General features: G+C 36.3%; 1 protein-coding gene across 3 annotated transcripts; it reads left to right on the forward strand.

Moving 5' to 3' along the window:
• The first annotated feature begins 437 nt into the window (after window positions 1–437).
• On the forward strand, window positions 438–15,008 carry LOC131144536 (ABC transporter B family member 26, chloroplastic). 3 transcript variants are annotated; one of them, XM_058093234.1, is made up of 19 exons: window positions 438–1,108; window positions 5,728–5,866; window positions 7,093–7,135; window positions 7,593–7,637; window positions 7,762–7,884; window positions 7,969–8,072; window positions 8,480–8,534; window positions 8,608–8,678; window positions 8,872–8,974; window positions 9,778–9,988; window positions 10,159–10,232; window positions 11,478–11,534; window positions 11,613–11,687; window positions 12,882–12,956; window positions 13,034–13,315; window positions 13,408–13,472; window positions 13,540–13,600; window positions 14,165–14,479; window positions 14,751–15,008. In XM_058093234.1, the coding sequence occupies exons 1-18, from the start codon at window positions 1,066–1,068 to the stop codon at window positions 14,243–14,245; spliced, it is 1,707 nt and encodes a 568-aa protein (XP_057949217.1). In that variant the 5' UTR covers window positions 438–1,065; the 3' UTR covers window positions 14,246–14,479; window positions 14,751–15,008. The 3 variants fall into 3 exon arrangements, with proteins under 3 accessions (XP_057949217.1, XP_057949216.1, XP_057949215.1); XM_058093233.1 differs by having other exon boundaries at window positions 444–1,108; window positions 5,728–5,855; XM_058093232.1 differs by having other exon boundaries at window positions 445–1,108; window positions 5,728–5,855; window positions 14,165–14,326.
• The last annotated feature ends 1,889 nt before the right edge of the window (window positions 15,009–16,897 follow it).

Consider the following 16,897-nt stretch of genomic DNA (forward strand, 5'->3'; position numbering starts at 1 on the left):
TAAATAAATTTAAATTTTAAATTTAATTATTAACATTATTTTTATCATAATTGAGTATAATATTAATACATTATAAATATACATTAATTACAAGATTATCATTAATTAAAAATAATGATATTATATAATGTTTTAATAAAAAAATATTTAAATGTTAATTATTAATAATTAAAATAATTATTAATTAAAATTTAATTAAAAATATTAATATTTATAATTTAAAATATATTTAAAAATAATATTGTAGTAGTTTATGATAAAAGTAAGTGTACAAATATCATTTATTTTAAAATAGAATTGAGTAATATTTACAACTTTGAATATTTTTCTAATTGTATTTATTATGAGCACTTTTTCTTTTTTTTTTTTGGAATGAATTTTTATATGAGTGGCGCATCTATTACCAATACTTTAATAAATTCAGGTTAAAGACGGACACTTTTTCATTTCTTGTTTCAAAAGTACAACTGAAAAAAACGTGTGGATCCCGGCGATTGCAGGAGTCGAGGCACTCGTACTCGAACATCGTTACGGTGGCGCAGCCTCCGGGGTAGTCTCTCGCGAAACACATGGACCAGAGAAGGCCGATCCCGAGCTCACACCCTCAGCTTTCTCCGTAGTCTCACATCCTCTCGTCCACTCCATGGCTCTGTCTCTCTGCGACTTCCGACCTCGCTTCCTCTCTCCTCTTCCACCGTCGCGAAGCCTCCTCGTCATCCGCCACCGCACTGCTCTCCGTTTCGCTACCAATATTAAACTCCGACGCTACCTCTCCCCTGCCTCTCCCTGCTCCGAGCGAAACAGATTCTTTTCTGCCCTAAATTCTGTTTCGATTAATGGAGCCCCGGCGCCGAGCAGTCCGGACGAGTCCCGGACCGAGTGCGGAGGAGAAAACGACGTCGAGTTCCGGGAAAGGTTGCGGAAGTGGATTCATTTTCTACGCTCGGTTGTGCCTGGGGGGAGCTGGTGGAGCTTCCCCCACCATGTCGAAGTTGCGATTACGGCGAAGCCGGTGACGGTGTTGCGGGCGCTGGGTGGGATGTGGAACTTGGTTGCTAAAGATCGATGGGTCATCTTCGCTGCCTTTTCTGCCCTAGTTCTTGCTGCGGTGGGTATTTTCGTCGTTTTCAGTTGCCCTGTATCATCCACTGTTAATCTCTGTCTATTACATTCGTTGGAGAGTAGCATGGTGAACTAATTTGATTACGAACATTCTGTCCGTACCCGCTTAAGTGTAGCGCGAAATTTAGCTTCTCTTTGGTCGGACGCAATGTTGGAATCATGCGAACTTTGTAGGTGGTTACTTGTTAGTGCAAAGTGTTTTATCTTATAGGATTTTGCTGGCAGTGCCCAAAGGGCTCCTGTTAAGAAACTACTTTAGGAAATGTTCTTAGTGCTGTTGTTGATCTTGACTATGGTGATTTTCCTCCACTGAATGAATAATATGTCTTATATATAGTAATGTTAACAAGTGCCCGAAGGTACCACTTAGCATGATATATTATATTGGCAGCCGGACCCAGGAATTACAGTTAGGGGGACCAAAGTATATAAATGAACAATTTATTGATATTGTTTTACTATAATTATTGTATCTTAATTTATAGACTAACCCTGCATTTGGAAGTACGGGTTTTAGGACTTGGATTTGTATGGATTTGGACAAAATGTGGTATAAAACTGCATTAAATCCAAATCCAAACCCCGATATCCATCTTCCCAAACATTATCTAATAGTATTTAATATGCAAAGCAAAATACAATAAAAAGTTAAAGTATCTTTAACAGAAATTTGGCATAATGACAACTATATGTCTTTTTTCTAATTACCTATGTTTGGGAGCAAGGATTGGGTTTGAATTTATATTTAGATTTGTGTAGATTTGGACAACATGTAATATAAAACTATGTTCAATTTATTCTAAATTGACGCACAAATCCAAGTTCAAGCCTTGAATCTATATTCCCAAACACTACATCAGGGTTCTAAAGCTATGGATATGATTCACAATTTTCACATAATTATATATTATAAAAAAACTATGAATTATCAATCTACCATAAATTCGCAATAGACAACAGTACATCATGTCTCTTGTTTACAAATTACAAATAAACATGCATATTATTATACTAATAGAATAATATACAACCATTGTACGATATAAAACTATAAATAAACAAGTGAGGGGGAGGAGGGGCGGGGGGGCTGCCCCCTCCAGCACCTGCCTATACATCCACCACTTTTAGCAGCATTCCTCTCTGCTACATTCATGCTGCATTCATGAACAGAACTAATTGGGATACATGGAAACAAATTTCAAGTGGTAAATCAACGTGAACTTGAAGAAGTATAGACTTGGATGTTGGTTTTATCCCCCGTCTCAACAACAACAACAACAACAACAAGCACACTTTGAGTCTCTTTATTTTTTGTATGAAATGAAAAGTCTTAAGGATATGCCAAAGAATTAGATAGATTACAATCAAGTAACAGAACACTCCATCGGGATAAAAAGTCTGGACAGGAAATTATAGAATCCTCAAAATAGTGATTGGCTAAGAATATTTTTGGGTTGCTAAAATAGCCTCTTTCCCATTGAATGCTCCTGTTGTTTCTCTCTCTAGATATGCCAAAAGAAGACGAGGATCAAATATCACACTTTGTTCCCCCTATAGCTCCCCTCCCCTAGCCAGTTCTGTCTAAGAGCTCCCTCAGAATTTGGTATCACTGGCTGAATCCATACCACTGCTAAATAAAGTTTGATAGCTGCTGAGCAACTCTGCAATATAAAATAAGGTGGTTTGAGTACTCCATTTTCCTTAGACATGAAGCACCAACTAGCCAAGATGATCCCTGCTTCTAAGATTATCCCATGAGTATAGCTTCTCGCATGGCTTCTCTAGTAAAAAAAACTCTGGGCTCTCACTTTTTTTTCGAAGCTTTAGGTACCTGGATGGAACTTTGAGGACTTCCTTGTCTCCCCTATTCAACATTAGGTCGCAGAAATTTGAGTTTTAAATTCCTTGCTTCTCATCTGTATTTTTTGGAAAAATCCTCCCTGTGATAATTTGAGTTAGTTCCATAAAGAACAATCAACAACTTCCTAATTTCAAATAGCTCCTAATCATTGCACTGTGTTTGAAATTGAATGCCTCAAGTGATTGATTTGGAGCCAATCAACAAAATGTCACTCATCAGCCTCAATTACCTCCTTATCACTGGACAAATTGAACAGGATTGGGAAAGCATCTTTTAGGTTTGTACCACTGCACCAGCAATACAACCAAATCTAATTTTATGGACATTGTGTGTTTCCAAACAAATAATTTTAGAGAAATCTGCCTTACAGTTTATGATACTTTCCAAACACTAACCCCATAAGAACTTCCAAGTAGTTACCAAAAAACGCGAACACCCTAGGGAATCATGTATTGTCATGAACGTTCCAAAATGTAGTACATTTTCATTCTGAAACGCTAATTCTAACAATCCCAAAGTTTCAGTTCAATATTTTTAACATAACATAAATTTTTATTGGGTAAAAGTGGGGAATCATCACATTTTAATTCTATTTCTATCATTATAAAACTATTCCACAACAGAAAATCTCTCTAGATATAGAAACTGCTCAACATCCTCTCCAAAATATACAAGTGCCGTCACACTTTTTTCCACCAATATATCTAATGTGTATACCCTTAACGTTCCACATTTTAGAGCATGTTCCATACCACAATCCTGTTCCTGTTCCACAAACCAAAACGTTCCATGTTCTAGGCAACATTAATCTTACCACTTTGGAGAATCAGCATCCTCTCATATGTACCTATAACCATCTCCTTCCACAGTCCTCCACTCTAGTCAGCTAATTCCAAAGCTATTTGGCTAACAACACACAATTAAAAAAGGCTAAAAAGCTTCTGAGTTCTTGCCCCTCAAATCTGATTGGATAGCACTCTGTGTCCACATTATCTAGATGAAAATTTCTGTTATCAGCATCCCTGCCCAGTAAGAACTGTCCCTAAAAGTCTCTCCAATCTGTTAGTAACAGCACTGGAATGGTGAAGAGAGATATAAAATTATGTTGCGAACTCAAAAGGGTACCCTAATCAGAGTTTATCACCCCCCTTTCAATAAATAGTGTTTCGATCATGGAAATCTCCATTCAAACCTCTCCATTGTGAAATCCACACCTCCTTAGCACTGGAAGTCTCATCACTTCAATCCAAATTGTTTTCGTCTGCTCGGGAACCTTGTGAGGCCACTGGTTTCCCTGCCAAATGCCCTCAGCCCGTTCTCTTCATTTTCTGTCAAATCTGAGCCTCCTTGTATGGCCGGAATAGAAAGAGGAAAGATTTCAACATTTCATAGACGGTGACTCCAGCTGGCACCTCATAGGATCTGTTTGCCACTTTCTTAGTTGCTAAAGAGACTCTGTTACTGCCCACCATCCTCCCAAGTAGAGCATTACTCAGAAATTGAAACCTAGAAGTGTAGGAGCTGGGTTTAGTTGTGGGTGGGTTGCTCGATCTATTTTCTAGCCCATAGATTCCCCTTTTTCTAACTATTTTTCCACAAAAAAAGATTTGCCCCCATCAAACAGTTGATTTCGCCACCTCCTGACCAAGCAATGTTATGCACCATCTTCTTCCTTTGGAGCTCTCGACCAGTTTCAGACTTCATCTTCCTCCCCTTTCCACTACGAAAGCCCCCAAAACCCTCTTGCCGCTTCTGCAAACCTCCTTCAGCCCCTTAATGACCTTTCAGCCATTAGGAGCATCATCCAATCACAAGCCCACGGTATGTCCATGTGCTTGAGTAGGATCAGGTGCAAGTAGTCTGAACCCCTCTTGATCAGCCTGGATTTCTGTCTCCAGCTTCTTCCTTCATCGATCAGGTGGAAGGAGCTCAGTTAGTTTTCAATGAAACCCTTGGGATCATCTATACGAGTCTTTTCTGTCATTGTACTAGTAAGTTGATCCAAAGTAACATCCTTAGAAACCTGGAGGGCTGATTGATCCTTATTTACCACCTCAATCCAGGATTTTTTAGATATGCCCTTCCTACTCTTACTATTTCTAAGCTTACTCAAGTTACCCTTTTCCACTAGCGTGTTATCTACTTTGCAACCGCCCAAACCATCGTAAACACTCTTACCTTGTCTTCCACAGGCAGTATTCTTATCTTAATACAAATGTGTTCATTTTTTCATTTTAGCTTTTAAAGTTGTACCCCTTAACCACTCTCATTTAGCTGCAATTGTTTTTGCATGTGTTGTTTTTTGTTCTCTCCCCCCTCCCACAAATGTTTTGATATGACTGATCTTACAAATGCCCTGCAAAGTTCTCCTTTTAATTTTGGAGATGAATACTTATGATCACTGTCACTAGAATTATTTCGTGTATTCTTTCTTACATGCCCTGAAACCTGCAAATTTTAAATTATCTCCATAGGTTTAGCTCAGATTCTAATTATCCTCTACTTTTAATGTGCTCTCTTAGGCCCAAATATGATAATGAAAAAAAAAAAAAAAGCAACAGTTCTATAAGTCACTAATTTATGATTTCTCTTTATTGGGCTATTTTTTTATGACCGACAATATTGCAGCACTTTGAACTAACCTGGAGAGAATTTTTTTGTTGTCAGATAAGCTTGCATTTAGTTAAGCTGTTTACTTTTCAAATTCTTTATTAACATTCTTAAATATCACTTCTGTGGTTCAGCTTTCAGAGATCTCCATACCCCATTTCTTGACAGCATCAATCTTTTCAGCACAGAGTGGAGAAGTCTTGGTGTTGCACCGGAATTTGCGTCTTTTAGTTGTGTTATGTATCACTTCAGGAATATGCAGGTCAAAATCTTGTACGGTCCGAGCCCTCTTCTCTTTACACTGCATGCAAACAACAGACTCTGTTTCTACACTGCTTAGTGTTTGTAGAGTAAATTCTAGAATGCATTGTTTGTTATCAACACCTCACAGAGCTGTTGTAAGATATTCTACTGATGGGTTATACCGTAATAGTGCCAAATTTTGTTCCTCACATGCTTGATTTAAAGCCAGATGCTTTTATTCCACTCATATGCAACTCTAATTGTTTTTATGATTAGCTAATACCATACTTCTCCTTATTGTTACTGTTGTTGTGTTGTTGCTGCTATTGCTGTTGCCGCTGCAAATAACTTCATAACAATGTAACTTGGAAAAGTAAATTTTTCATTTATAGTGACAATCACGCAATGAATTAATTTGCCATTGCTAACTATGACACTATAGAACCATCACCTCAATATGCCTCAAGGACTCAGTGACATTTCCCTTTTTAAATTCCATGCTCTCTCACTAATGGGACTTGAATTGACATCTACATTTTCTTATCAATCACTCCAGTATCTGGGCCAGTAATTTTGTGATGTCATTTTAAAAATGATATTTAACTGGAGATAAAATTATCCACATATTCGTGTGTATGTGTGATATGTACAATTAACCACAAAAAAAAACTGAATCTAGGAAATTTTCCTGGGTTGAAGTTCTCTCAAATGAACTACAAGTTAATGGTGCTTGAGTTGCTATGAAAGTTACAATGTTGTTGATTGTTGCTTTTTCCTTAATTGTTCCTGTTCCATGCTTTACCTGAATCTGGTTGTATTTGTTTTCCTTTCTTTAATTCACCATTTACACAATTGGCCTTCATTATAGAAAAGTTTCTCCACTCTAGAGTCCTAATAATATAAGTAGGAGCAAAACAAAACACTAGTGATTTGTGAGTTTGCTTCTGGAAAAGGTTGGACGCAGACTGTTAATTGCGGAGTGTCCGCAGGTTAATTGTGAATAGGTTATGTGAATCCATTACTACTTCCAATCTAGGGTTACATTCCATCAAATTGCATCGGCATGTATATAGGTCAACACTAGTGGCCAAGACAGAAATTGTCACGTATAATTATCTTGCTGAATACTTGTAATCATTTTAAATGTTTCAATCTGTTTTATGTTGAGCCCTTGTATACTCTAGTGAATTTTGAGCCATCTGGATAAACTATCCAACAGAGCTGCTGACCTCATATTCTGTTTGTTTGAATTTCAGTGGTCTACGAGGTTGCTGTTTCGGCATTGCGAATATGATCCTTGTGAGTTCCTGTACCCTGATTTATTCTTTAGAAAATTTTCCCTTGAAGAGGAGGAAAGTATTTCATGATTACAGATGCATATGTCCCTGCCCTTGGATGCTTGAGTCAAACCTTTTACAGTCTTTCAACTCTTCTACCATTCAACTATTTCTTGGATCAGCTAAAGAAGGAATTTTTAATGCCATGAGTTTTTCTAGGTGATAGACTCTGGGATTGTGTAAATTACACAGTCAGTTCTAGATTCCTTGGATGTTTTTGAGCATTACTTCCCATCCATGATGCGATCACGAGAGATTATCTCTGTGTCATGCATGCTCATGGTGAATGTGAAATGCTCAAAGCTTGTGTTGTCTTCAAATATATGCAACATACAACTTCTGCTTGTGTTATGCCCTTATTTAAATGTTTGTTGTGTTTTTTTCACCAAACTTATTGTTGTTTCTATAAAATTTTGCAGGTCAAGCGAATGAGAGAAACATTATATTCCACTCTTCTTTTTCAGGTTTGGAAATATCTAGAGTGGCTATGCTGAAACGTTTGTTGCTACGTGCATCTCAAGCAGGCTGTTTCTCACTGAATTTCTTGGTTTATATGTTGGTTTGACTTGGGTTTGGCCTCTTTTGTAGGATATATCCTTTTTTGACACTGTAACAGTTGGTGATTTGACAAGTAGGCTTGGGGCAGATTGTCAGCAAGTGTCACGTGTTATTGGAAATGACCTTAATTTCATATTACGAAATGTTCTTCAGGTGACTTTGCTAATTAACTAATGTTTGTTTATTTTGTCTGCCATTTGAGATGTAATTTGATTATTCTTTTTCCTTCTAAATCAGGGCACTGGTGCATTGATCTACTTGCTGATTTTATCATGGCCACTTGGATTATGTACATTGGCAATTTGTTGTACTCTATCAACGATTATGCTCGTCTATGGCCAGTAAGATTTTATACATTTTCTTATCTCAAGTTTCCTGCCAAAACTTGAGTTGTTACTAATAATATTCTAGAATTCAAAGGTAAGCATATGCTTTAGAATTAAGATAGACAGGAACACCTTTTGGTTATCTTAGATGAGACAGGAAATCAGATAAAAAAAGGGGGGTTGGAAAAAAAGAATGAAGATTCAGACGAGGGAAATTATCTAATATTGCATCTCCATATCCGCAGCACATGATAAAGGAATGAAGAAACTGTGTGTATCCAAATGTCTGCACTCATTTTGTTTTTCTTTTTTTCCAATTGTTCTTTGCATGTACTGTCCTATGTAATTTACTACTTTGCCTTTTGTATTGTATTTTATTTTAATTATTATTTCATTATTTGAACTTTGTTCTCTTTGTGTAGGTACCAAAGGAAAGCTGCAAAGCTAGTTCAAGAGTTCACTGCTTCTGCCAATGAAGTAATGTCAGAAATTTTATTTGTATTTTTTACGCAAATATTTACAATAAACACACTTTTTTTTTTACTTATAGGTTGCGCAAGAGACATGCTCTTTGATGCGGACTGTGCGTGTATATGGAACCGAGAAACAAGAACTGGAAAGGCAATTATTTTTGCTAGCAGTTCTTCCTCATTTTTTTTTTTAAATTATATATTTGTTTTGTGATAATTTTGTCTTTGGCCATTCTTTTATTTTTCTGTATTTTTGCTCCCGAAACATGGACAAACTGAATGAGAAAGGCTGCTACACACATACTCACGATATTTTGACAGACTTGTCCTGCTATGGTGGACAGGTACAAGCTTTGGCTGGGAAAATTGGCTGACATTAGCTTGCGACAAAGTGCTGCATTTGGATTTTGGAATCTGAGCTTCAACACTCTTTATCACTCAACACAGGTTTAGCTCTTCCATGAAGGTTGATTTGGTCAGGAATAATATCATTTCCATGAGAACGAGTTTGTTTATGTTTTGAGATTTTTATAAAATAGCTATTTATTTTTAGACTTTTTTGGTAATTTAGTCATATTTCTTTGGATCATATATATTGTGAGATGACAGGTCATCTGTTTGTAATCATATATTTTGAGGACTTTTTTTTTTTCCCTTCCCCCTAATGTTCATAGGATCATTCACTTCAAATGTTGTTCAGTATTTAGATTTGGGAGACTTACTGAAAATCTTATATTGACCAAAGTTATCTTCTCTGGAAGAAGCCCCGGGTTCATTGATAAAAGCGATCCTCTTCAGGAGTTCACTTTTGAAATGAAATGTTTCTGTGTAAATTGGCCACTATTGTTGCTTCCAACATTGAATGAACTCGCGTTGCAGTATATTGATGCCACTTACTCTGAGTGTTATTGGATCATGTTTCCCTCTCAAATTAATTATATTCCTGAATGCATCTTGACTTCTGTAATTTAGATACTCTTTTTTTTTGTATAGGTAATGTATTGTTGCAGTTAATCTGAATGCATTTGTAACTCCTACAGTACCTAGTATATGTAAATTGTAAAGAATTATAAGTAGAGGTGCTTGGAATATTATCATTAATTGGATGATGTTACAATTGGGAATTTTTGGAGATTTATTACTGGAATGTTATGCTTTGGTGTACACTATATCATTTCATCTAAAAAAAGAATTTTTTATTTCTGATCCAACATTGGCTTTTACTTGACCCAGCACATTTAATTTTATAGGCTATTGCTGTGCTGATTGGAGGGATGTCAATTCTGGCTGGTCATATAACAGCTGAGCAACTTACGAAGTTTATACTGTATAGTGAATGGCTGATTTATTCAACATGGTGGATAGGGGACAGTATCTCATCATTGATGCAATCTGTTGGCGCAAGTGAGAAAGTTTTTCAATTGATGGATCTATTGCCAAGTGAGCAATTTGTATCAAAAGGCAAGCATTTTAGTATTTTAAGCAGAAGTGTTGAACAAGTATTATTAAGTTGTTTTCAATTGATTGAATCTTGTCCATGTTTCCTCTGGCCCCTGCAAATCTTATTCTTAATTTTATTTTATTTTAATCTTTTTTGATCAATTAGTTAATGCTTGTTACTGCATTAACAGGATTAAAGTTGGAAGGGCTGATGGGACATATTGAGTTTGTGGACATATCTTTTCGTTATCCTTCAAGGGAAGCAGTATGTTTTTCAATCCTTTTAATATGGGAATTTTGTCTTTACCTGTGCTTGTAACTCTTCTAACTTGTTATGTGAGTGCACTGCATAAATCCTCCACTCAAGCACCCAACAAGAGAGAGAGAGAGAGAGAGGAAAAAGAACTACAGTATAGTGTGGGCATGTGCACTGGGTCATGTGTTTTTGTTTGCCAGTTCATATTACTTTTCTCAATTGCTTACAAGGGGTGCCTAAATCCAATCAGCGGGCATGGATTTACCTGATTTCAGATAGGGTCATCAATTGAAAGGATTTTGTAGCTTGTATAGAACTGTTGAGAGCAACTTACACGATTTCTCCATGAAAAAACCTATTTCACTGCTCAGGAGAACCCCTAAAGAGGACTTAATTGTAGTTGCTGCCCGATGGGCATGGGAGTGCAGGATATGAGCCTTTTGCCTTTCTAGGTGGTTTACATATAGAAGGAACTCTTAGTGGTTAGTAAAGCTTAGGTAGTAGATTAACTAGACATTTTTAATTATTTTCTTGCTAATCATTGATATCATTATGAGCAGTAAAATGAAATGCCCTTGGTGTATTGCGTGGGTTTGTTGTTGTTGTTTCATTCATTCTTTTTTTCCTTTTCGGGAGCTGGGGGCAGGTGTTATGTGGATGTGTTGGGTTTGAATGTAAGTTCTAGCAAAATGTCCAACAGGATGTCTGTCACATTTCAACATTTCATTTGACGGGATAGCCATTAAATAGTCTTGCTTTTGATAATAAAAAATGTATCATACCCTGAGCCCACATTTTTTTTTTTGTTTTTATCATGGAGGGTGTTCTTTTTTTATTTTTATATTTTTTTTAGTATAATTCCAGTACCGACTGTTTTTTCCCGCCTCAGTAAAGCATTTCCATTTATGCAATCTTTCTCTGTTGCTGTGCGGTTACTGGGTTTGGCCTTAGATAAACAATGGCAGACTTATATGCAACACCCAGTGCAGAAGGCTCCCACCATATGGTTTGGGAAGGGCATGATGCATACAGCCTTATATTCACATTTGGGGATGCTGTTTTTCATGATGGTCTGGATGTAACATCGTTGCCTTTGGGCATTTATCATAGTCTCAAATGTGGATTGCTTGATCTTCCCTTATACTTTGACTACTATGATTGCACTAATTGATTGATTGATTCCAATCCAAGTGCATAATTTATTTATTTATTTTTTTGTTATGGTTTGGTGCTACCGTGGAAACAATTGAATAGGTACCCGTACTGCAGCATGTTAACATTTCAGTGCATCCAAATGAAGTGGTTGCAATTGTAAGAAATTTTCTGTTTTCTTTGTCTTTATTGCTTCTTAATATTCACCATATGGATAATAAACAAAATTTTGGCAAGGTTGGACTTAGTGGTAGTGGAAAAAGCACATTGGTGAATCTTCTACTCCGTCTTTATGAGCCAACAAGTGGTCAGGTAATCTTTTTCTTTCTTATTGTATTGAACTTTAATGCATTAGCTATAATATGTGCGGCGGTGTGTGTGTGTGTTTAAATGTGCAGATAGAGCAGGTGATTTACTTGTGAATCTGCATACACATACAAGTGTGTGGGCATGTTGCCTTTCACATTAGTCATCTTTTCTTGTCCTTTAATGTCAGTTATCTTAATTCTTTTACAATATTTCGATTAATAGCTATTGTGCGATACTGAAAATGTGCTATTTAGTGATGGGCAAGAAAAACTGAAAAACCGAATCAAACCGCCAGACCAAACTGAAAAATGGGTTAACCATTTTTTTGGTTCAGTTTCTGTTAGTTTTGAATTTTTTCTATTAACAGTTTGTTTTCAGTTCAGCGGCTTCAGCCCATCCAATAACCGGTTAATCAGACAAAACCAATGTATTATAAATATATAAAAATAAAAAAGGGCATCCTCAAGCGACAAGGCTCCCTTCTTTGCGAGGGTAGGAGGGCCGTCACAATGTACATAGCCTTACCCCTTTTTTTATTCAGAGAGACTGTCAACTCAAACCTGTGACCAACCGGTCATAAAGGAGCAACCTTGCCGTTGATCTAAAATTGTATATGTTATATAAATTTATATTATATAATTGTTTAATAATTTACATTATTTTCAACAATTTAGAGCTTGGATTAGTTAATTCTATTTTTCTAAGAGTTAGAACTTGGATTATGGATTTTGTTTATGCTCAATTCATTGGTGGATGTTTTTAAGTGTATGTTGGATGCTAATTTGAAGTTAATAAATTTATATGACTACCTATTGACGCTTGAAGTTTCAAGTTTGAATCATAAAATTTGCATGTCTATAATAATAAAAGAAAAATATTAATTGGTAATGACCTTGAAATTGTAAGTTGGATCTAAGGTTAGATTAACCATTGGATATTGGATTAAAAATCATCCATGATTCGTGAACCATTTGAAACGGTTTGGTTTTGATTCACATTTTCTAGCGAACTAAAGACTTCGGTTTAGTTAATGGTTCTAGGGGCATGGTTCTGTTAACTGAACTATGCCCACCCCGCCCACCCCTAGACTGCTATTAACCAGCTATCAGTTGTTTCTGTCTTGCTTCTTATTAAATATTTAATACTTGGGTGTGCCTTAGCTGAACCTTTCATTGCTAACTGTCATTTTGATTGCAGATATTGATTGATGGCTTCCCTCTTAGAGAGTTGGACGTCAAGTGGCTTAGAGAAAAAATTGGATTTGTGGGACAGGTTCTTCCTAATTTCAAGTATTAATGACATTAAGTGAACTTTAAGATAGTTTGTTCCTCATGTAATATTTTGAGCAGGAGCCCCGACTTCTGCGAACAGATATCAGTTCAAACATAAAATATGGATGTCCTAGAGATGTCAAGCAGGAGGACGTGGAGTGGGCTGCTAGGCAGGCTTATGCTCATGATTTCATCTCCTCTCTACCGAACGGCTACAAAACCATAGTTGATGATGATTTGCTCAGTGGGGGGCAAAAGCAGCGAATTGCAATTGCCCGGGCCATTCTTAGGGATCCAACCATTTTAATCCTCGATGAAGCCACTAGTGCCCTTGATGCAGAGACCGAACACAACGTCAAGGTGGCTATATTTGAGATCAAAAGGGAAAAATTATTGTGTGATTACAAATTATTATCTCCCTTCCCTCATTTTATCACTGCCATTATGTGTAGGGTGTTCTTCGGGCTGTCAGAAATGACTCAAGGACAAAGAGAACTGTCATAGTAATTGCACACAGGTTAGTTCTCCAAATATTATCTGTGTATTCATTACATGTTTAATTTTTAACTGCTTTCTTTTTGCAGGCTATCGACGATACAAGCTGCTGACAGAATTGTGGTAATGGATGATGGTCAAATTATCGAGGTAGATACTCTGCCAATCATGTCAGTTAGGAAAACTTCATTTTGAATTTTTATCCATCATTTTCTAGAAGTTGGCAAGAGAATATTTATTGAAATTGGGTTACCTGAAAAGGTACACCAGTGTCATGGACTAAACACTTCACACCTGTGAAGTGTTCAGTCCGTGACAACCAGTGATGCTGTAGCTGCACACACATGAACCCTGCCAAGGTTTTGTCACATCTTTTCCTGGTGCACCTCATGGTATCTGAACCAAAATTCCAATACCATGGCAAGGTGACAGGAACACTGCACCACGAGGCCATTAGCTCAGTAGTAGTGTGTGGTCTCATTCTGCTAACTATTTTATAATGCAGATGAAAATTGTTGCGTTCTGTTGAGTGTATCCTATGCAAATTTACAGTTTTTCTAGTGGCATTCTGAATGAGTGACTAGTTTCCTATCCAGATTCTTGCATTGTTTATGACCTGCTTAAAAAAAATGTGATTATATCATGTTTGGCACTTATTTACGTACCCCAGTCTCTAGGGCTAGCTACAGGTGTGACTTCTCTACTTTCATGCAGATGGGCAACCATAAGGAGCTTCTCCTGGAAGATGGATTGTATGCACGATTGACAAGAAGACAGGCTGATGCCGTGGCATGATGTTGGAGACAGATGTATCAAACATTCCATTTTGTTTCTCATCTGAGCTACTCCTAAATCCTAATTAGATGCATTATGGAGGTTCGAGCAATTCTTTTTCACTGCTAAACCCCTTATATTTACAACATATTATACATCGACAAAAGTTGGAATTTTTTTTTGGGAAAAGAGAAACTCAAGAAGTACAATTGAAGCAGTTAAGTGCAGCGATGTCAATTCGCGGTAGTGTGGAAGGTAGACCAAACAAAATCTATGACATCACATTATTTTTTATGTTATTCTTTTACTCTTTCTTAACACCTGGAATATACTTCTACGAAAGCACATAGGTGCATATTGTTGATACGACAGTAAGAAAAATGCTTCCATATCAGATACTGATAAAAAAGAAGGATGATTGGATGATTTATCTATTATGTCATAAAGCCTTTTGATGTTTGATGTTTGATGTTTTTGATGATTATTTGATTATTTCTGATGTTTTATACATCATATTATATTACAGCCATGCTGTGTAAGGAGTGGATGGGCGTGGAATGACTTGTACTGCAGAACATAGTTGGATCCATAGCATGCTACTGAAATTAAATGCATCCATGCTTTGCAGCTTGTGAAAATCCCTAGGGTAGACAGAAGAAACATAGAAGCTGGAATTGCTGGATTGAGTTGAGCTTGGATGGTCATGTCAATAAAGACTATTGCATTACTTGTATGAAGACTCATTTAAGAAGTATCAGTCATAGATTTCCCATTTAGTTATTTATTTTGCTATTGCAATTTGTCCAACGAGCAATCTCTAAGCTTGACGATAATTATTATTATTATTTTGGTGAAGAAAGTAGATTAAATGAAGAAAGAAAAAACAAAATAAAAAAAAATCAATTAAATCCTAATATGATAAACTCTAGTTGCATCTGCCAGCCGAAGGTTTTCAAGCCCACCACGCCAGTAATTCCATATGATTGAATCTTTTCTTTGGTTAGCCCCTGATTTGGGCATTCGCGCAGAACCTGCACACAATAACTTCAGCCTCTGTTAGGGCACATTTAGTATCTTCAATGAGATTTTCTTTTTGAGGGCGATAATCATACTTCTGAAAGGAATATGCTCTTGCTTATTGAATCTCTGCAAGATAATGTGGATTGACATCCCGAACCCCAGCTTTATGTTTGGAGAAACCCGGGATTTGAATTTGAATTTGTTATGATATAAAATAGTATTCAAATTTGTCTAAATTTACTCAAATTTAAATTTAAGGTTCGAAATTGATGTTCCCAAATGTAGCGTAAATGAATTTAAATTTCCTATGAAGTTACTTTCTACATAAATTTTTATACAGCCATTATCAGGTGATCCCACTTTGCCATTTGACCAATTTGAGTGTCTATTGGGCATCAATTGAAGAAAAAGGTACCATAGTGTTTGTCTTCAAATTATAGAGTAAGAGTAAGCTTGCTTGGGAGTGTAAAGATAGAACTTTTTGCTATTAATGACTTCTTTGTTCCTTGAATTCCTAATGATCCTGGTAGTCAAGGCAAAAAGAAAAATTTATAGTACCATCATGATAGAAACTAAATATTTAGGAGTTAAAAGGTAGAAAAAGTTATGTTCATTTAAAAAATGAAGGAATGAAGAACATTATACCAAGCCTCTTCCTCGGTTTTGTGTAGTCCAACGGATGTGAAGAACGTCTCAGTTATAAAGATACCTAAACATTCAAGGTTGGACTCTTTAGTCCAACATCTTGATGATGAAAGGATTAGCCCTTATTCGTCACAACCAAATTTCACAATGATGAAGGGATTAGGCCTTATTAGTCCAACATTGGACATTTTTGTCTAAAGGGATTAGGCCTTAAATTGAGCATTGAAAAACTATTTAAATCAAAAGGCTTTCCTAACTAGATGTTGCTTAATTTTGTAATAACTTTGAGAAACTTTCACAACTAGCAAAAGTGATTTTGAGATTGTCGTAAGTTAGCAACTAGCTTTATTGTATACCCTTGATATGATGTACAATGTAAAGAGAAAGCATATCATTTTACTAAAAAAAAAAAAAGAGACAAAAATGTAGAAATTTCTCAAGCGCATGAGGAGTGCCGCAAGAAATGTTTCAAATTTGTAAAAAGGAGAAAAGATCGTATGCAAGGGAGACAAATCAATCCAAGTCATGGAAAAAGTGAGCGTTGTACCAAATTCAATCACTAGAGTGGACGATTATGATATGTTAGCAACCTGAAGTTGTACCATGCATATGCAAAAAAGATCCCAATGTACATAAAGCAAAGGAGATTTTTGTTTATAGAGCCGTCAAGGAAGTAGGTTATCAACTAGAATGGGTTGGGAGAAAAAAAAAAAAAATAGTTGAGAGAAGACCGAAAAATCTTGCAAGACTTCTTGAATTTCAAGAAAAATAGAAGAGACCATAGATTAGACACCTTTAAATCATAAACTTCTTAAGTTGAAAGTTGACTATATTGACACATTAGGTAGGAGAATGTCGTAGGTGATAATATAAAGGGAACTACTTCTAGTGAGACGGGAGAGATTGTGACCCTATGTATAATTCTTTCCTAAACTCTTACTTTATATACAAGAACTTTGATTGTGGACCACATATTTGAATTAGTGTAAATTTAGATAAAATATAGAA

The sequence above is a fragment of the Malania oleifera genome, chromosome 12 (genome assembly GCF_029873635.1).
Source record: "Malania oleifera isolate guangnan ecotype guangnan chromosome 12, ASM2987363v1, whole genome shotgun sequence".
Taxonomy (NCBI): domain Eukaryota; kingdom Viridiplantae; phylum Streptophyta; class Magnoliopsida; order Santalales; family Ximeniaceae; genus Malania; species Malania oleifera.

What these genes read in the sequence shown, in the direction of transcription:
- LOC131144536 (XM_058093233.1), top strand. Translation starts at nt 644, where the DNA reads ATGGCTCTGTCTCTCTGCGACTTCCGACCTCGCTTCCTCTCTCCTCTT. An exon ending in GAGAAACAAGAACTGGAAAG is followed by an intron (nt 8,679 to 8,871) that starts GCAATTATTTTT and finishes TATGGTGGACAG; the next exon opens with GTACAAGCTTTGGCTGGGAA. An exon ending in CTCTTTATCACTCAACACAG is followed by an intron (nt 8,975 to 9,777) that starts GTTTAGCTCTTC and finishes TTAATTTTATAG; the next exon opens with GCTATTGCTGTGCTGATTGG.